This window comes from Procambarus clarkii, chromosome 46, assembly GCF_040958095.1.
Source record: "Procambarus clarkii isolate CNS0578487 chromosome 46, FALCON_Pclarkii_2.0, whole genome shotgun sequence".
NCBI classification, from domain to species: domain Eukaryota; kingdom Metazoa; phylum Arthropoda; class Malacostraca; order Decapoda; family Cambaridae; genus Procambarus; species Procambarus clarkii.
Window position 1 is genome coordinate 19,770,430 of NC_091195.1, and position 21,395 is coordinate 19,791,824.

The 21,395-nt window shown below is 39.9% G+C and overlaps 1 protein-coding gene across 1 annotated transcript; it reads right to left on the bottom strand.

Annotated features, from left to right (window-relative positions):
• Nucleotides 1-513: 513 nt before the first annotated feature.
• LOC138350557 (uncharacterized) lies at nt 514-13,594 on the bottom strand. Its single transcript, XM_069301569.1, has 4 exons — nt 13,412-13,594; nt 8,321-9,028; nt 2,626-2,742; nt 514-1,425 (listed from the first exon to the last, which is right to left on the bottom strand). The coding sequence occupies exons 1-4, from the start codon at nt 13,592-13,594 to the stop codon at nt 514-516; spliced, it is 1,920 nt and encodes a 639-aa protein (XP_069157670.1).
• Between the last annotated feature and the right edge of the window lie 7,801 nt (nt 13,595-21,395).

A 21,395-nucleotide genomic window follows, 5' to 3' on the forward strand; every position in this document is an offset into this window, starting at 1 on the left:
CTGTATGACTGAAACAAGTTGGGAAGTCCGGGCCAAGAAAGAATAGATGTTTTTGGGTGTATATTTAGTGAAACTATTGACCATGCTGATTTGTGGTATTGTGGTGGAATGTAGGGTATTGTGCATTGAGGTCTGCAAGCAGGAAAACAGGCAAGTGAGTGTGGTTGAAGAGAGTGGTGTTGTCTAACATGGAATGCCAGTGTTAGGACGGTTGTAGGTCGTGCAGATGATGAGAGGACCCATTTGTGTGTGAACTTTTATGGTTAGAAAGTGTTTGTGAAGACAATGAGTGTGGAAAAGTTCGTGTTTATATGAAGAACACATGAGTATTGCAATTTCTTCATGTGCTTTATCAGGTGACTGGTAAGAGGAGTAGCCATAATGTTTGATTTTATGTGAGTTCGTAATGTATTCGCTATTATATATATAGCACATCAGGTCTCTGGACCTCAATAAAATCTGACATCATGTGTCTAATAAAGAAATATGCCCGTACATTGAATTGGATAATCTTTATGAATTTTGAGATTTGGATGAGGTGCTGGTGGGATTTTGTGCATGTTCATGATGAACATGAGGATGACGTGATTCAATGACTTTGACAGTTACTGAGGAGGGTGCGTCTTGGAGGAGGGAGGGATGAGTAATGGGAGGTTTACAGCGGGAAGTGGGAGATAGACAATGAGTTATTAAATGAGCTCGGGTGACGTTAAGAGTTACAGACGGAATAACTGGAGCTGGTGGGAGATGAAAGGTGGCAGAAGGCGTGTTGACAGGGGCCAAGTGGGAAGTATCGGAAGTTGTAGTGTTTGACGTGAGATTGGAAGTGGAGGAGACGATGTTGGGAGAAGGTGAGAGTACATGGGACATTGGTGGGTCAGTTTGGGATAGTCCAGGGTCTGCAGTCTGGTCAGTGGTTCCGTTTTCTGTATCAGTCAGGATTGGGTTGGTTGGAGGTTCTCGGGGAACTATAGTATTTTCCTCAGCTGCAGTCGTAGTGTTTTGTGGAGTGAGGGCTGTAGGTGAGAATGGAACATAGCGCAAGGGCTGAGGAGGGACAGAGACACTAGGAAGACTGTTGTGAGTAAGAAAGACAGGAAGATAGTCAGCAAAGTTACGACCATCATCCTTGGCCTTCAGGTAAGCAGCTTGTACACAGGAATCATTCAAATGAAAGGTTCTAAAGAGGAGAATAAGGTGGAGGTGGTGGGAGAGGGAAGAAAGTTGGAGAGGATTAGTTTGTTGTGCAGCAGTATGGTGGTGATGTTGCTGGTGAGGGGAAGCATTAGGGACACTGGCATAGGACATGGAGTTGGCTAATGCTGTTTGGTGATGGGATGGGTTTTGGGAGGTTGAGGAAGACTGAGGGTGTGCATGAGTGCGAGGTTGGTTAGAACGAAGATTTTTCAGAGTTAGTTTTCTTAGCTGGCAACATTTATCAACTGCTGAATGAGTTGATAAATGTCGAATTCCTGATCCCGCCCAGGATGTGACCCCACAACAAGCTGACTAATTCATGGGTACCTAATTACTGCCAGATGAACAGCGGAATTAGGTGAAAGACAATGTGCCCAGCCATTTCAGTCCCACCCGGGATTCGAACCCCGAATTCTTCATTGTGCATCGAAAACGAACCCGACTGTACTACCAGGACCTTGGATAGTGATAGAGGTGATTACAAATATTACTCCCTCGTCTCATCACAATCGACTTGATAATGGTCCAAGACGGACCGAAACGTCGTCGTCTTTTCATCTTCTAGTGTGTGGTTGGTCAACATTCTTCAGCCCCGTTATTGTGAATCATCGTCTGCATGTGATTATACTGGTTAAGATATATGTCTTAAGTACTAATATTGGGGTACTTAAGGGTAGGGTAGCACAAGATGCAGTGTGAGTTTGTAGCACACTGTGTCAAAGGTTATCTTGAGATGATTTCAGGGCTCAGTGACCTCGCGGCCCGGTCCTCGACCAGACCTCCTTTTTATTACACATCCCCAGGAAGCAGTCCGTAGCAGCTATTTAACTTTCTGGGAACTATTTACTGCTAAGTAAACAGGGGCATCATGGTGAAAGAAACTCTGCTCATTTGTGCTAGGGAGCCAACCCGGAACCTCAGCTGTCAGGCCCACTTACTCTAGGTATATTTTCAAGTATACCTTAAAGGTATACCTTACCTTAAGGTATACAATAATCTGAACTATGAATTCAAATTAAGTAGTCCCCCGTGGCTCCGTGGTAAAACACTCGCCCAGCGTTTCGCAAGCGCTTTGGCCTGGGTTTGTATCCAGGTCGGGGAGAATTAATTGACGGATTGTTAAACGAATTGACGGGTAATATTCCAGGAATAATTAGGATTAAGGACCTGCCCGAAACGCTATTCGTCCTGGTGGCTCTACAAGAATGTAAGAACTTTTGTACATATAAATAAATAAAAAATATATATTTGTGTAAAATATTTTTCCTGAGCTTCTCCGTCAACATTTTCCACCACACGGGGTTGAACACTGCCATCATTAGTGGATAGTTTATTGGCCTGAGACTCTTCCATCCATGATACACCATCCTCTTCCTTACTTTCTTCCCCCTCCGTAGTATTCCCCACTACACACCCCTCTACACTCACCAGTACATTCCCCACTACACTCCCCACTTCACTACCCACTACACTCCATATGTTTGCCATAGCTAATTTTTCAGGAGCTTTAATCCTCTTGTCCAACTTTTTCAGTAATTCCAAGATCTGTGTACCGACCACAGAATCAATAGCTTTGCAGGAATGTAAAAAACATAAATATTATGTATTCTCAGAACTCAACGTACCTTCTTGTAAACAAATAAATACAAAATTAAGTTTTAGTTTAGTTAAGTTCATTTATTATGCACCCCATACCCATCTTGTGGGCGGTAGTGGAAAGGGTTACAGAGGCACATAATGGGCTCACGGTCTGAACCTCACAATTCATTTAGCTAAGCAAGTTACAATCTTGATGAGCTAGTTACAAAATTCAGTATAACTCGTCACATTATCAATGCGTTCGAGATCAACCACAAGTACAGTTTCTATATTAAGCAACTGACATGTGGAGAGCTAGTGTTACAATTGATATGTTTGTCCTGCACACCGCCCCCCATCCAGTGGGCACCGGTGGATAGGTTACAATCACTTAGTTACTACCTACAGTTAGCAAACTGGGGATATTTGGCTAAAATTTCTGGTAGCAGATCATTTTGAATGAAATATTTACACATCGTTGGAACATTGGTTATAGAATTGTCTCTAAATTCCCATATCTTTTCGCACTCCATCACATAGGGACGGAGGGTGTGCGAATAATTTTGTTGACACAGTTTACATTTGGTCAAGTCTACATCAGCAGATAATGAGAATTCCCAGAGATACTTGTAACCGAGTCTAAGCCGAGCAGTAGTAACATCTAGAAGTAAATAAATTTATTTTTTAAAATTTTAATTTAAAGAAAACGATGTTATTATTCATTTTCTTTACAGAGTAGGAAGGAGAGACCATTTCATAATTTTACATATATTATAATATATTTTAAATTTAATCTAAAAAATTTAGATGAAATATGGGGAAAATTCTGGTAACGTATAAATATGAGTCTGAAATAAGACGTAAACAGTGTGATAAATTATATTTTTTTATTATTAACAGACTTAGGTATACACAGCACGGTTGAGAGGCGGGACCAAAGAGCCGGAGCTCAACCCCCGCAAGCACAATTAGGTGAGTACAGCAATGTGTTGCTACCCTATTCTATATGATAGATTACACAGTGTAGATAAAAACAACACCCTTTAAGTTCATCTAATATTCCCATCTCACAGGATAGTTAGTCATACATGGAATCAGGGAAGAAAATACCAGCATCAATACAATGATAATCAACGCTTAACTGAAAATCAGGTGAGAACGTATAATGTAAGGCTGATGTATTAGCCCCCACTAGCAAAATCTGGGTACATCACATGAATATCTTCCAATATTCCTGAGTGTATGAAGTAATTACAGAGCTCAAAGGTACTCATACCATTTGGTCTGATTATAATGACGCAAATTTCCATGAGATATGGACTGTCCAAGAACTGAGTGGAGGCAAGGCACTCATAAAATTTGTAAACTGATATAAATTGTGTGTATATTTAATTTCATATTACAACAATTGTTAATTTTATTAAGAATACAGAAAAATATAAATATAAATAATTTTATTTAATAATTATTAAGTTTTTGCATACTGTTTTTTAGGATTAAAAAAAGTAAAAATATTTTAGTTAAATACTTGCTGAAATTTTTTCACCGGCAATTGCAATAAACACATGTCAATTCCAAATATATTTTTGTAGTAGTAAAATTACTACTAATTTTTTACATGTCATGTAGAGTACAGCAGTTCATATAGACGTGGAGCATGTCATGTAGACCTAGAGCATGCCATGTAGACGTGGACCATGCCATGTAGATGTGTAGAATGTCATGTAGACGTGGAGCATGCCATGTAGACTTGGAGCATGTCATGTAGACCTAGAGCATGCCATGCAGACGTGAAGCATGCCATGTACACGTGGAGCATGCCATGTAGACGTGGAGCATGCCATGTAGACGTGGAGTATGCCATGTAGACGTGGAGCTTGCCATGTAGACGTGGAGCATGCCATGCAGACGTGGAGCATGCCATGTAGACGTGGAGCATGCCATATAGACGTGGAGCATGCCATGTAGACGTGGAGCATGCCATGTGGAATCGAGAATGATAACAAACTAGGAAGCGTTTGGTGCGAATGGAAGGGCTGAAAGTGTAGTGTGGTTTGTGTGTTGTTTAAGGAATGGAGATGTTTGCTGCATGTATGATGGTGTCTTGTATGTTGTGTGCTCGTGCGTCACTGTCAATGTGATGTTTGTCATTGTATTCATAAGGTCAGTGTTATTTATATGTTTCTTGAACATGTCCCAATTTGCACTATGGTATGAGAATTGAGAAGTGCTGGGGATGAGAATAGGATTGATAGAGACTGTGAGAATTAAGTGGATATGATCAGAGCCCGTAATGGGTCCTCATGAAATGTAGTGTTGTAGGTTGGTGCCATGTCTGTTGGTGAATATGTGATCAGGTCTGCCAGAACCTGTATGACTGAAACAAGTTGGGAAGTCCGGGCCAAGGAAGAATAGATGTTTTTGGGTGTATATTTGGTGAAACTATTGACCATGCTCATTTGTGGTATTGTGGTGGAATGTAGGGTGTTGTGCATTGAGGTCTGCAAGCAAGAAAACAGGCAAGTGAGTGCGGTAGAAGAGAGTGTGGTGATGTCTTGCATGGGGATGCCAGTGTTAGGACGTTTGTAGGTCGTGCAGATGATGAGAGGACCCATTTGTGTGTGAACTTTTATGGTTAGAAAGTGTTTGTGAAGACAATGAGTGTGTAAAAGTTCGTGTTTATATGAAGAACACATGAGTATTGCAACTCCTTCATGTGCTTTATCAGGTGACTATTAAGAGGAGTAACCATAATGTTTGATTTTATGTGAGTTCGTAATGTATTCGCTATTATAAATATAGCACATAATAGCACATCAGGTCTCTGGACCTCAATAAAATCTGACATCATGTGTCTAATAGAGAAATATGCCCGCACATTGAATTGGATAATCTTTATGAATTTTGAGATTTGGATGAGGTGCTGGTGGGATTTTGTACATGTACATGATGAACATGAGGATGACGTGATTCAATGACTTTGACAGTTACTGAGGAGGGTGCGTCTTGGAGGAGAGAGGGATGAGTAATGGGAGGTTTACAGCGGGAAGTGGGAGATAGACAACGAGTTATTAAATGAGCTCGGGTGACGTTAAGAACAATCAATCAACAAGAAACATGAATATGAAAAGAAAGTTAGGATTGGCCTAGTTTCAAGGGATGTAGCTAAAAGGTACTCATCAATGCTTACCAGTATCATAAGAAAGGCAAAACTTGCATATTATGTGAATAGATTCAATGAAGCAAAAGGCAACATGAAAAACACTTGGAAAACTATCTCTAGTATCCTAGGAACTAAGCAACACTCACATAACCAAATAAAACTCTACAAGGATGGGGATATACCGTCAACTGATTTAGAAATGGCAAATGAATTTAATAGTTTCTTTTCATCGGTTGGTGCTAATCTTGCCAGTAAAATCCCACAGACTCAGACACATATTAACACATATCTCTCAGGCAGCTATCCAAACTCTCTTCTCCTTTCACCAATCAGCCCGGCAGATGTTGTGTCCATCATACACTCTCTAAAAACCAAGGCAGGGAACACCAGTGAAATTCCGTCCATTGTGTACAAGAGAGCCTCCCATGCCCTTGCCCCACCCATAGCACTACTGTTCAACAAATCTATAGAGTGTCACACCTTCCCTGATATCCTCAAAAAAGCAAGAGTAACGCCAGTCCATAAAGGAGGCAATCCGGCGGACATAAACAATTATAGACCAATATCAAATCTACCCATTCTATCAAAAATATTTGAAAAAATTATTTACAAACAGCTCTATTCCTACCTCGTAAAATTCGACATACTCAGCCCCTGCCAGTTTGGCTTCCGGTCCCAAAAGAGCACCAACGATGCAATCATTAGTCTCCTTGACGTTATCTACTCAGCCCTTGACAAAAATGAGTTTCCGATTGGACTCTTCATTGACCTAAGAAAAGCCTTTGATACTGTTAATCACAACTACCTCTTACTTAAACTCCAGCATTATGGAATCCGAGGCCTTGCCCTTGACTACATCCGATCCTATCTTAGTGACAGACACCAATATGTAACCATCAATGATACAACTTCGTCCACTCTACCAATTACCGTTGGAGTGCCACAGGGCAGCATCTTAGGACCTCTTCTATTTCTTATATATATAAACGATCTGCCTAATGTCTCTAATATTCTCAAACCTATACTGTTTGCTGACGATACTACTCTTATCTATTCAAACCTCAACCCACATACACTAAATAATGTTGTGAATAATGAATTAAAAAAAGTCCACTTATGGATGTCAACGAACAAACTAACATTAAACATCGAAAAGACTTACTACATCTTATTTGGAAGCAAATCATCAAATGCAATTCAGCTACAGATAGACAACATTAACATCAGTAATAAAGATGATGGCAAGTTTCTTGGCCTATTCCTAGACAAGAGACTCAACTTCAGCACCCACATTCAACACATAACTAAGAAAGTCTCTAAGACAGTTGGTATACTCTCCAAAATCAGATATTATGTTCCTAACTCTGCTCTCCTCTCACTATATTATGCACTAATTTACCCCTATCTTAATTATGGTATCTGTGCATGGGGGTCTACCACTGCAAACCACCTTAAGCCCATCATCACACAGCAAAAATCTGCTATCAGAATGATAACTAACTCAGCTTTCAGACAACACTCAGCTCCCTTGTTTAAATCCCTAAACTTGCTAAATATTAACTCCCTCCACACATTCTCTTGTGTCAACTACATTTACAAAACCCTGTTCTTAAATGCAAACCATGCTCTGAAACTCTCCCTGGACAGATGTAATAGGACCCATTATCACCACACCAGAAATAAATATCTCTTTGATATCCCCAGGGTCAAACTTAATCTGTGTAAACACTCTATGCAAATTAAGGGACCTAGTTTATGGAACTCACTCCCTAGTGAATTGAAAAACTGTAAAACTTTTGCCTTATTTAAAAGCAAAGCCAAAAAGTACCTAACTTCATCTTCTTAGTTTCCTACACTGAGCTTTAAATTTGCTCTGTGCCTAGTGTTACCCAATCTCCTAATTTTTATGTTATTTCAAACAACCTTATCATTGTGTTCATTGCTGTCTTCTTTTATGTGCTAGCCATATGCTGTATTGTGACTACCAATTTTTGTCAACTACCATTCAAGCTGTCATTGCAACCAATCTTATATTGTTTCTGCTGTATTATACCTACCAATTTTTTTGTCAACTACCATTCAAGCTGTCATTGCAATCAATCTTAGCTACCTATGTGCTTTAATATACTGTACCTACAATTTTCTCTCATCTTTTTTTCATTTCATGTAATCTGTTATCATTTTTTGTCTATAATTTTGCAAGTATTTACCTCCTTAAAATTTTCTTAGATTAAGGACCTGCCCGAAACGCTGCGCGTGCTAGTGGCTTTACAAGACTGTAATTACCATATTTGTATCCTCACATTCCTTATGTACATTCTTGTATATGCATAAATAAAATAAAATAAAATAAAATAAATAAATAAATAAAATAAGAGTTACAGACGGAATAACTGGAGCTGGTGGGAGATGAAAGGTAGCAGAAGGTGTGTTGACAGGGGCCAAGTGGGAAGTATCGGAAGTTGTAGTGTTTGACGTGAGATTGGAAGTGGAGGAGACGATGTTGGGAGAAGGTGAGAGTACATGGGACATTGGTGGGTCAGTTTGGGATAGTCCAGGGTCTGCAGTCTGGTCAGTGGTTCCGTTTTCTGTATCAGTCAGGATTGGGTTGGTTGGAGGTTCTGGGGGAACTATAGTATTTTCCTCAGCTGCAGTGGTAGTGTTTTGTGGAGTGAGGGCTGTAGGTGAGAATGGAACATAGCGCAAGGGCTGAGGAGGAGGGACAGAGACACTAGGAAGACTGTTGTGAGTGAGAAAAATAGGAAGATAGTCAGCAAAGTTACGACCATCATCCTTGGCCTTCAGGTAAGCAGCTTGTACACAGGAATCATTCAAATGAAAGGTTCTGAAGAGGAGAATAAGGTGGAGGTGGTGGGAGAGGGAAGAAAGTTGGAGAGGATTAGTTTGTTCTGCAGCAGTATGGTGGTGATGTTGCTGGTGAGGGGAAGCATTAGGGACACTGGCATAGGACATGGAGTTGGCTAATGCTGTTTGGTGATGGGATGGGTTTTGGGAGGTTGAGGAAGACTGAGGGTGTGCATGAGGGCGAGGTTGGTTAGAACGAAGATTTTTCAGAGTTAGTTTTCTTAGCTGGCAACATTTATCAACTGCTGAATGAGTTGATAAATGTCGAATTCCCGATCCCGCCCAGGATGAGACCCCACAACAAGCTGACTAATTCATGGGTACCTAATTACTGCCAGATGAACAGAGTAATTAGGTGAAAGACAATGTGCCCAGCCATTTCAGTCCCACCCGGGATTCGAACCCCGAAATCTCCATTGTGCATCGAAAACGACCCCGACTGTACTACCAGGGCCTTGGATAGTGGCAGAGGTGATTACAAATATTACTCCCTCGTCTCATCACAATCGACTTGATAATGGTCCAAGACGGACCGAAACGTCGTCGTCTTTTCATCTTCTAGTGTGTGGTTGGTCAATATTCTTCAGCCCCGTTATTGTGAATCATCGTCGGCATGTGATTAAACAGGTTAAGATATATGTCTTAAGTACTAATATTGGGGAAGTGGGTAGTACAAGATGCAGTGTGAGTTTGTAGCACACTGTGTCAAAGGTTATCTTGAGATGATTTCGGGGCTCAGTGACCTCGCGGCCCGGTCCTCGACCAGGCCTCCTTTTTATTACACATCTCCAGGAAGCAGTCCGTAGCAGCTATTTAACTTCCTGGAAACTATTTACTGCTAAGTAAACAGGGGCATCAGGGTGAAAGAAACTCTGCTCATTTGTGCTAGGGAGCCAACCCGGAACCTCACCTGTCAGGCCCACTTACTCTAGGTATATTTTAAAGTATACCTTAAAGGTATACCTTACCTTAAGGTATACCTTAAGGCTCCGTGGTAAAACACTCGCCCAGCGTTTCGCAAGCGCTTTGGCCTGGGTTCGTATCCAGGTTGGGGAGAATTGACGGATTGTTAAACGAATTGACGGGTAATATTCCAGGAATAATTAGGATTAAGGATCTGCCCGAAACGCTATGCGTGCTGGTGGCTCTACAAGAATGTAAGAACTTTTGTACATATAAATAAATAAAAAATATATATGTGTGTAAAATATTTTTCCTGAGCTTCTCCGTCAACATTTTCCACCACACGGGGTTGAACACTTCCATCATTAGTGGATAGTTTATTGGCCTGAGACTCTTCCATCCATGATACGCCATCCTCTTCCTTACTTTCTTCCCCCTCCATAGTATTCCCCACTACACACCCCTCTACACTCACCAGTACATTCCCCACTACACTCCCCACTACACTCCATATGTTTGCCATAGCTAATTTTTCAGGAGCTTTAATCCTCTTGTCCAACTTTTTCAGTAATTCCCCAGGGCATTAAGTGTTCATTCAGTGTTCATTCATTCACATTCAGTGTTCCCCAGGGCAGCATACTTGGCCCTCTCCTCTTTCTCATCTACATTAATGACCTTCCAAATGCCTCCCAACACCTCAAACCAATCCTATTTGCTGACGACACAACCTTCATTTACTCCAGTCCTGATCCCCTTGCTCTAAATGCCACAGTAAATACTGAGCTAAATAAAGTCCATCTGTGGCTAACTGCCAACAAACTCACCCTTAACATTGACAAAACTTTCTATATTCTGTTTGGCAATAAATCCTCTAATCGAATAAATCTCAAAATAAACAATACCCAAATTTGTAACAAATTAGATGGCAAATTCCTTGGCATTCTCATTGACCACAAGCTGAATTTCCAGGGACACATTCTAAACATATCAAAAAAAGTTTCAAAAACTGTGGGCATTCTTTCTAAGATCAGATATTATGTACCACGCCCTGCCCTGGTCACTCTCTATTACTCCCTTATCTATCCATATCTCAACTATGGTATTTGTGCTTGGGGCTCTACTACCCAAAATCACTTACGTCCTCTAATTACTCAACACAAAGCTGTTATTAGGACAATATCCAATTCTGGCCCCAGACATCACTCGGTACCCCTACTCAAATCCCTGAATATGTTAGACATTAAGTCACTGCACATTCTCTCATGTGTATTATACATATATAAAACGCTAAACTGTAATGCCAATCCTGATCTCAAAAGCTTCATAGAAGGTTGTAACAGAACCCATGAGCACCACACCAGAAATAAATACAGTTTTGATATTCCTAGAGTACGACTTAATCAAACCAGAAATGCTCTACAAATCAAGGGGCCCAGAATGTGGAATGACCTTCCCAACCATGTTAAAGACAGTACCTCTCTCAACCAGTTTAAGTTAAAAACGAAGCTATACCTAATAAATTCCCTGTAACTTACCTTACCTCTCTATTGTCAACCCATGTATGTTTTTTGTTTTTTTTTTGTTTTTCAAATCAACGCTGTTTTAATGTAATTTTCTGTAATAATTTGTAATTGTATTTGTGCTGTTTTGTCAACAATGTTCCCCCCTCTTTTACCTCTATTTTTATTTGTACTCAACGCATTTTTTTCTTTTTACCCATTAGTTTTAAGCTTTAGTCAGTAGTGTTTTTTCCTGCCCGAAACGCTTTGCGTAATAGTGGCTTTAGGCATTGTATGTACTAGCTCTATCTATAAAGCCAACAAACTTTGTAAAATCTCTTTATGTATGTACCTTTGCCTAAATAAAAATTATTATTATTATTATTATTATAATTCCAAGATCTGTGTACCGACCGCAGAATCAATAGCTTTGCAGGAATGTAAAAAACATAAATATTATGTATTCTCAGAACTCAACGTACCTTCTTGTAAACAAATAAATACAAAATTAAGTTTTAGTTTAGTTTAGTTCATTTATTATGCACCACCTACCCATCTTGTGGGCGGTAGTGGAAAGGGTTACAGAGGCACATAATGGGCTCAGGGACTGAACCCCACAATTCATTTAGCTAAGCAAGTTACAATCTTGATGAGCTAGTTACAAAATTCAGTATAAGTCGTCATATTATCAATGCGTTCGAGATCAACCACAAGTACAGTTTCTATATTAAGCAACTGACATGTGGAGAGCTAGTGTTACAATTGATATGTTTGTCCTGCACACCGCCCCCCATCCAGTGGGCACCGGTGGATAGGTTACAATCACTTAGTTACTACCTACAGTTAGCAAACTGGGGATATTTGGCTAAAATTTCTTGTAGCAGATCATTTTGAATGAAATATTTACACATCGTTGGAACATTGGTTATAGAATTGTCTCTAAATTCCCATATCTTTTCGCACTCCATCACATAGGGACGGAGGGTGTGCGAATAATTTTGTTGACACAGTTTACATTTGGTCAAGTCTACATCAGCAGATAATGAGAATTCCCAGAGATACTTGTAACCGAGTCTAAGCCGAGCAGTAGTAACATCTAGAAGTAAATAAATTTATTTTTTACCTTTTTAATTTAAAGAAAACGATGTTATTATTCATTTTCTTTAAAGAGTAGGGAGGAGAGACCATTTCATAATTTTACATATATTATAATACATTTTAAATTTAATCTAAAAAATTTACATGGAATATGGGGAAAATTCTGGTAACGTATAAGTATGAGTCTGAAATAAGACGTAAACTGTGTGATAAATTATATTTTTATATTATTAACAGACTTAGGTATACACAGCAATGTGTTGCTACCCTATTCTATATGATAGATTACACAGTGTAGATAAAAACAACACCCTTTAAGTTCATCTAATATTCCCATCTCACAGGATAGTTAGTCATACATGGAATCAGGGAAGAAAATACCAGCATCAATACAATGATAATCAACATTTAACTAAAAATTAGGTGAGAACGTATAATGTAAGGCTGATGTATTAGCCCCCACTAGCAAAATCTGGGTACAGCACATGAATATCTTCAAATATTCCTGAGTGTATGAAGTAATTACAGAGCTCAAAGGTACTCATGCCATTTGATATGCTTATAATGACGGAAATTTCCAAAGAGACATATGGACAGTCCAAAAATTGAGTGGAAGCAAGGCACTCATAAAATATGTAAACTGGTATAAAAATGTTGTATATATTTAATTTCATATTAGAACAATTGTTAATGTTATAAAGAATACAGAAAAACATTAAAATAAGAAATTTTATTAAATAATTTATAGGTTTTTGCATACTATTTTTCAACATTAAAAAAAAGTAAAAACTTTTTTAATTAAATACTTGCTGAAATTTTTCTCAACGTTGAAATGGTAAATCAAAAATCAATATATTTTTGAAGTAGTAAAATTACTACTAATATTGTCTGTAAATTAAATTTATTTGATATGTAGAGTACAGCAGTCTATATAGACGTGGAGCATGCCATGTAGACCTAGAGCATGCCATGTAGACCTAGAGCATGCCATGTAGACGTGGAGCATGCCATGTGGACGTGGAGCATGCCATGTTGACGTGGAGCATGCCATGCAGACGTGGAGCATGCCATGTAGACGTGGAGCATGCCATGTAGACGTGGAGTATGCCATGTAGACGTGGAGCATGCCATGTAGACGTGGAGCATGCCATGTAGACGTGGAGCATGCCAAGTAGAAGTGGAGCATGCCATGTAGACGTGCAGCATGCCATGTAGACGTGGAGCATGCCATGTCGACGTGGAGCATGTCATGTAGACGTGGAGCATGCCATGTAGACGTGGAGCATGTCATGTAGACGTGGAGCATGCCATGCAGACGTGGAGCATGCCATGTAGACGTGGAGCATGCCATGTAGACGTGGAGCATGCCATGTAGACGTGGAGCATGACATGTAGACGTGGAGCATGCCATGTAGACATGGAGCATGCCATGTAGACGTGGAGCATGCCATGTAGACGTGGAGCATGCCATGTAGACGTGGAGCATGCCATGTAGACGTGGAGCATGCCATGTAGACGTGGAGCATGCCATGTGGAATCGAGAATGATAACAAACTAGGAAGCGTTTGGTGCGAATGGAAGGGCTGAAAGTGTAGTGTGGTTTGTGTGTTGTTTAAGGAATGGAGATGTTTGCTGCATGGATGATTTTGTCTTGTATGTTGTGTGCTCGTGCGTCACTGTCAATGTGATGTTTGTCATTGTATTCATAAGGTCAGTGTTATTTATAAGTTTCTTGAACATGTCCCAATTTGCACTATGGTATGAGAATTGAGAAGTGCTAGGGATGAGAATAGGATTGAAAGAGACTGTGAGAATTAAGTGGATATGATCAGAGCCCGTAATGGGTCCTGATGAAATGTAGTGTTGTAGGTTGTTGCCATGTCTGTTGGTGATTATGAGATCAGGTCTGCCAGAACCTGTATGAATGAAGCAAGTTGGGAAGTCCGGGCCAAGGAAGAATAGATGTTTTTGGATGTATATTTAGTGAAGCTATTGACCATGCATCATTTGTGGTATTGTGGTGGAATGTAGGGTGTTGTGCATTGAGGTCTGCAAGCAAGAAAACAGGCAAGAGAGTGTGGTGATGTCTTGCATGGGGATGCCAGTGTTAGGACGTTTGTAGGTCGTGCAGATGATGAGAGGACCCATTTGTGTGTGGACTTTTATGGTTAGAAAGTGTTTGTGAAGACAATGAGTGTGTAAAAGTTCGTGTTTATATGAAGAACACATGAGTATTGCAACTCCTTCATGTGCTTTATCAGGTGACTATTAAGAGGAGTAACCATAATGTTTGATTTTATGTGAGTTCGTAATGTATTCGCTATTATATATATAGCACATAATAGCACATCAGGTCTCTGGACCTCAATAAAATCTGACATCATGTGTCTAATAGAGAAATATGCCCGCACATTGAATTGGATAATCTTTATGAATTTTGAGATTTGGATGAGGTGCTGGTGGGATTTTGTACATGTACATGATGAACATGAGGATGACGTGATTCAATGACTTTGACAGTTACTGAGGAGGGTGCGTCTTGGAGGAGGGAGGGATGAGTAATGGGAGGTTTACAGCGGGAAGTGGGAGATAGACAACGAGTTATTAAACGAGCTCGGGTGACGTTAAGAGTTACAGACTGAATAACTGGAGCTGGTGGGAGATGAAAGGTGGCAGAAGGTGTGTTGACAGGGGCCAAGTGGGAAGTACCGGAAGTTGTAGTGTTTGACATGAGATTGGAAGTGGAGGAGACGATGTTGGGAGAAGGTGAGAGTACATGGGACATTGGTGGGTCAGTTTGGGATAGTCCAGGGTCTGCAGTCTGGTCAGAGGTTCCGTTTTCTGTATCAGTCAGGATTGGGTTGGTTGGATGTTCTGGGGGAACTATAGTATTTTCCTCAGCTGCAGTGGTAGTGTTTTGTGGAGTGAGGGCTGTAGGTGAGAATGGAACATAGCGCAAGGGCTGAGGAGGAAGGACAGAGACACTAGGAAGACTGTTATGAGTGAGAAAAATAGGAAGATAGTCAGCAAAGTTACGACCATCATCCTTGGCCTTCAGGTAAGCAGCTTGTACACAGGAATCATTCAAATGAAAGGTTCTGAAGAGGAGAATAAGGTGGAGGTGGTGGGAGAGGGAAGAAAGTTGGAGAGGATTAGTTTGTTGTGCAGCAGTGTGGTGGTGATGTTGCTGGTGAGGGGAAGCATTAGGGACACTGGCATAGGACATGGAGTTGGCTAATGCTGTTTGGTGATGGGATGGGTTTTGGGAGGTTGAGGAAGACTGAGGGTGTGCATGAGTGCGAGGTTGGTTAGAACGAAGATTTTTCAGAGTTAGTTTTCTTAGCTGGCAACATTTATCAACTGCTGAATGAGTTGATAAATGTCGAATTCCTGATCCCGCCCAGGATGTGACCCCACAACAAGCTGACTAATTCATGGGTACCTAATTACTGCCAGGTGAACAGAGGAATTAGGTGAAAGGCAATGTGCCCAGCCATTTCAGTCCCACCCGGGATTCGAACCCCGAATTCTTCATTGTGCATCGAAAACGAACCCGACTGTACTACCAAGGCCTTGGATAGTGGCAGAGGTGATTAATAATAATAATAATAATAATTCAGATTCAGATTCAGATTCAGATGTTTATTCAGGTAAGGTATATACATACAAGTGATGTTACATTAATGGATTGATATATAGATAGAGCTAGTACATACAATGCCTAAAGCCACTATTACGCAATGCGTTTCGGGCAAGAAAAACATTAATATCTAGAACTTAATACTAATTGAGCATAAAGAATAAAAGATGTTGAGAACAAATACAAATAAAGATAAAAAAAAAGGGGGAACATGACTGAAAAAGCAGCACAAATACAATAGGTTGACAAACAGTGTTGATTACAAAAAAGAAAAAAAAAAGAAAATAACAGACATGGGTTGACAATAGAGGAGTGAGGTAGATTACAGGGAATTTATTAGGTAGTGTTTAGTTTTTATCTTAAACTGGTTGAGAGAGGGACAGTCTTTAACATGGTTGGGAAGGTCATTCCACATTCTGGGCCCCTTGATTTGCAGAGCATTTCTAGTTTGATTAAGACGTACTCTAGGAATATCAAAACTGTATTTATTTCTGGTGTGGTGCTCATGGGTTCTGTTACAACCTTCTATGAAGCTTTTAAGATCAGGATTGGCATTATAGTTTAGCGTTTTATATATGTATAATACACATGAGAGAATGTGCAGTGACTTAATATCTAACATATTAAGAGATTTGAGTAGGGGTACCGAGTGATGTCTGGGGCCAGAGTTGGATATTGTTCTAATAGCGGCTTTGTGTTGGGTAATTAGAGGACGTAAGTGATTTTGGGTAGTAGAACCCCAAGCACAAATACCATAGTTGAGATAAGGATAGATAAGGGAGTAATAGAGAGTCACTAGAGCAGGGCGTGGTACATAATATCTGATCTTAGAAAGAATGCCCACAGTTTTTGAAACTTTTTTTGATATATTTAGAATGTGTCCCTGGAAATTCAGCTTGTTGTCAATGAGAATGCCAAGGAATTTGCCATCTAATTTGTTACAAATTTGGGTATTGTTTATTTTGAGATTTATAAGACTAGAGGATTTATTGCCAAACAGAATATAGAAGGTTTTGTCAATGTTAAGGGTGAGTTTGTTGGCAGTTAGCCAATGATGGACTTTATTTAGCTCAGTATTTACTGTGGCATTTAGAGCAAGAGGGTCAGGACTGGAGTAAATGAAGGTTGTGTCGTCAGCAAATAGAATTGGTTTGAGGTGTTGGGAGGCATTTGGAAGGTCATTAATGTAGATGAGAAAGAGGAGAGGGCCAAGTATGCTGCCCTGAGGAACACCAATGTTGATGGGTAGGGTGGGAGAAATTGTATTATTCACAGAAACATATTGGAGCCTGTCAGTAAGGTAGGACTCGAGGTATTGTAGGGAGTGCCCTCTGACTCCATAATGATGTAATTTAAGAAGAAGGTTATGGTGGTTGACAGTATCAAAAGCTTTACGCAGGTCCACAAATAACCCAACAGGGAGCTCCTTTTTATCAAGGGCTGTATGAATCGAGTTAAGCATACTAATGAGTGCATCGTTAGTGCTTTTTTTGGGTCTGAAGCCATATTGGCAAGGGCTAAGTATATTGAGTTTGGCTAGATATGAGTAAAGCTGCTTGTATATAAGTTTTTCAAAAATTTTTGACAAGTTTGGCAGGATTGATATAGGTCTGTAGTTGTTAACATCTGTGGGATCACCACATTTGTGGACAGGCGTTACTCTCGCTTTTTTTAGAATATCTGGAAAGGTTTGGAGTTCAAGTGACTTGTTGAAGAGCAAAGCAATAGCAGGGGCTAAAGATCTGGAGGCTTTTTTGTATATTAAAGTTGGTATCTCCTCAAGGGCACCAGACTTGGTTTTAAGGGAAAGGATTATCTCATTGACGTCAGTGGAATTAATAGGCTTTAGGTACAGAGACTGTGGATAGTTACCTGTAAGATAGTCCTTAATGTCAGTACTGGAAGATGGAATATCATTTGCAAGGGATGAACCAATGGAAGAGAAGAACCTATTGAACTCAATAGCAGAATCAGAGGCTGAAAGCTGACCATCGTTATTAGACAGGAGAGTCGGTTTGTTATTTAAAGATTTCTTTGATCCCAATATTTGTGAAATTGTGCTCCAAGTTTGTTTAATGTTGCTCTTTATTTGAGTAAATTTATCTTCGTAGTAATTAGTCGTAGTAATATTACTTCGTAGTAATAATAATTATACAATGTTCCCCCCTCTTTTACCTCTATTTTTATTTGTACTCAACGCATTTTTTTCTTTTTACCCATTAGTTTTAAGCTTTAGTCAGCAGTGTTTTTTCCTGCCCGAAACGCTTTGCGTAATAGTGGCTTTAGGCATTGTATGTACTAGCTCTATCTATAAAGCCAACAAACTTTGTAAAATCTCTTTATGTATGTACCTTTGCCTAAATAAAAATTATTATTATTATTATTATTATTATTATTATTATTATTATTATTATTATAATTCCAAGATCTGTGTACCGACCGCAGAATCAATAGCTTTGCAGGAATGTAAAAAACATAAATATTATGTATTCTCAGAACTCAACGTACCTTCTTGTAAACAAATAAATACAAAATTAAGTTTTAGTTTAGTTTAGTTCATTTATTATGCACCACATACCCATCTTGTGGGCGGTAGTGGAAAGGGTTACAGAGGCACATAATGGGCTCAGGGTCTGAACCTCACAATTCATTTAGCTAAGCAAGTTACAATCTTGATGAGCTAGTTACAAAATTCAGTATAAGTCGTCACATTATCAATGCGTTCGAGATCAACCACAAGTACAGTTTCTATATTAAGCAACTGACATGTGGAGAGCTAGTGTTACAATTGATATGTTTGTCCTGCACACCGCCCCCCATCCAGTGGGCACCGGTGGATAGGTTACAATCACTTAGTTACTACCTACAGTTAGCAAACTGGGGATATTTGGCTAAAATTTCTGGTAGCAGATCATTTTGAATGAAATATTTACACATCGTTGGAACATTGGTTATAGAATTGTCTCTAAATTCCCATATCTTTTCGCACTCCATCACATAGGGACGGAGGGTGTGCGAATAATTTTGTTGACACAGTTTACATTTGGTCAAGTCTACATCAGCAGATAATGAGAATTCCCAGAGATACTTGTAACCGAGTCTAAGCCGAGCAGTAGTAACATCTAGAAGTAAATAAATTTATTTTTTACCTTTTTAATTTAAAGAAAACGATGTTATTATTCATTTTCTTTAAAGAGTAAGGAGGAGAGACCATTTCATAATTTTACATATATTATAATACATTTTAAATTTAATCTAAAAAAATTAGATGGAATATGGGAAAAATTCTGGTAACGTATAAGTATGAGTCTGAAATAAGACGTAAACTGTGTGATAAATTATATTTTTATATTATTAACAGACTTAGGAATACACAGCAATGTGTTGCTACCCTATTCTATATGATAGATTACACAGCGTAGATAAAAACAACACCCTTTAAGTTCATCTAATATCTCACAGGATAGTTAGTCATACATGGAATCAGGGAAGAAAATACCAGCATCAATACAATGATAATCAACATTTAACTAAAAATTAGGTGAGAACGTATAATGTAAGGCTGATGTATTAGCCCCCACTAGCAAAATCTGGGTACAGCACATGAATATCTTCAAATATTCCTGAGTGTATGAAGTAATTACAGAGCTCAAAGGTATTCATGCCATTTGATATGCTTATAATGACGGAAATTTCCAAGAGACATATGGACAGTCCAAAAATTGAGTGGAAGCAAGGCACTCATAAAATATGTAAACTGGTATAAAAATGTTGTATATATTTAATTTCATATTAGAACAATTGTTAATGTTATAAAGAATACAGAAAAACATTAAAATAAGAATTTTTATTAAATAATTTATACGTTTTTGCATACTATTTTTCAACATTAAAAAAAAGTAAAACCTTTTTTAATTGAATACTTGCTGAAATTTTTCTCAACGTTGAAATGGTAAATCAAAAATCAATATATTTTTGCAGTAGTAAAATTACTACTAATATTGCCCGTAAATTAAATTTATTCAATATGTAGAGTACAGCAGTTTATATAGACGTGGAGCATGCCATGTAGACCTAGAGCATGCCATGTAGACCTAGAGCATGCCATGTAGACCTAGAGCATGCCATGTAGACGTGGAGCATGCCATGTAGACCTAGAGCATGCCATGTAGACGTGGAGCATGCCATGTAGACCTAGAGCATGCCATGTAGACGTGGAGCATGACATGTAGACGTGGAGCATGTCATGTAGACGTGGAGCATGCCATGCAGACGTGGAGCATGCCATGTAGACGTGGAGCATGCCATGTAGACGTGGAGTATGCCATGTAGACGTGGAGCATGCCATGTAGACGTGGAGCATGCCATGTAGACGTGGAGCATGCCATGCAGACGTGGAGCATGCCATGTAGACGTGGAGCATGCCATGTAGACGTGGAGTATGCCATGTAGACGTGGAGCATGCCATGTAGACGTGGAGCATGACATGTAGACGTGGAGCATGTCATGTAGACGTGGAGCATGCCATGCAGACGTGGAGCATGCCATGTAGACGTGGAGCATGCCATGTAGACGTGGAGCATGCCATGTAGACGTGGAGCATGTCATGTAGACGTGGAGCATGCCATGCAGACGTGGAGCATGCCATGTAGACGTGGAGCATGCCATGTAGACGTGGAGTATGCCATGTAGACGTGGAGCATGCCATGCAGACGTGGAGCATGACATGTAGACGTGGAGCATGTCATGTAGACGTGGAGCATGCCATGCAGACGTGGAGCATGCCATGTAGACGTGGAGCATGCCATGTAGACGTGGAGTATGCCATGTAGACGTGGAGCATGCCATGTAGACGTGGAGCATGCCATGTAGACGTGGAGTATGCCATGTAGACGTGGAGCATGCCATGTAGACGTGGAGCATGACATGTAGACGTGGAGTATGCCATGTAGACGTGGAGCATGCCATGTAGACGTGGAGCATGCCATGTAGACATGGAGTATGCCATGTAGACGTGGAGCATGCCATGTAGACGTGGAGCATGTCATGTAGACGTGGAGCATGCCATGCAGACGTGGAGCATGCCATGTAGACGTGGAGCATGCCATGTAGACGTGGAGCATGCCATGTAGACGTGGAGCATGACATGTAGACGTGGAGCATGCCATGTAGACGTGGAGCATGCCATGTAGACATGGAGCATGCCATGTAGACGTGGAGCATGCCATGTAGACGTGGAGCATGCCATGTAGACGTGGAGCATGCCATGTGGAATCGAGAATGATAACAAACTAGGAAGCGTTTGGTGCGAATGGAAGCCCGAAACGCATTGCGTAATAGTGGCTTTAGGCATTGTATGTACTAGCTCTATCTATATATCAATCCATTAATGTAACATCACTTGTATGTATATACCTTACCTGAATAAACATCTGAATCTGAATCTGAATCG

What these genes read in the sequence shown, in the direction of transcription:
- LOC138350557 (XM_069301569.1), bottom strand. Translation starts at nt 13,594, where the DNA reads ATGACATGCTCCACGTCTACATGGCATGCTCCACGTCTACATGACATG. An exon ending in CAGCTCCAGTTATTCCGTCT is followed by an intron (nt 2,743 to 8,320) that starts GTAACTCTTATT and finishes GTCGGTACACAG; the next exon opens with ATCTTGGAATTACTGAAAAA. An exon ending in GTGTAGTGGGGAATGTACTG is followed by an intron (nt 1,426 to 2,625) that starts GTGAGTGTAGAG and finishes AAATGTTGCCAG; the next exon opens with CTAAGAAAACTAACTCTGAA.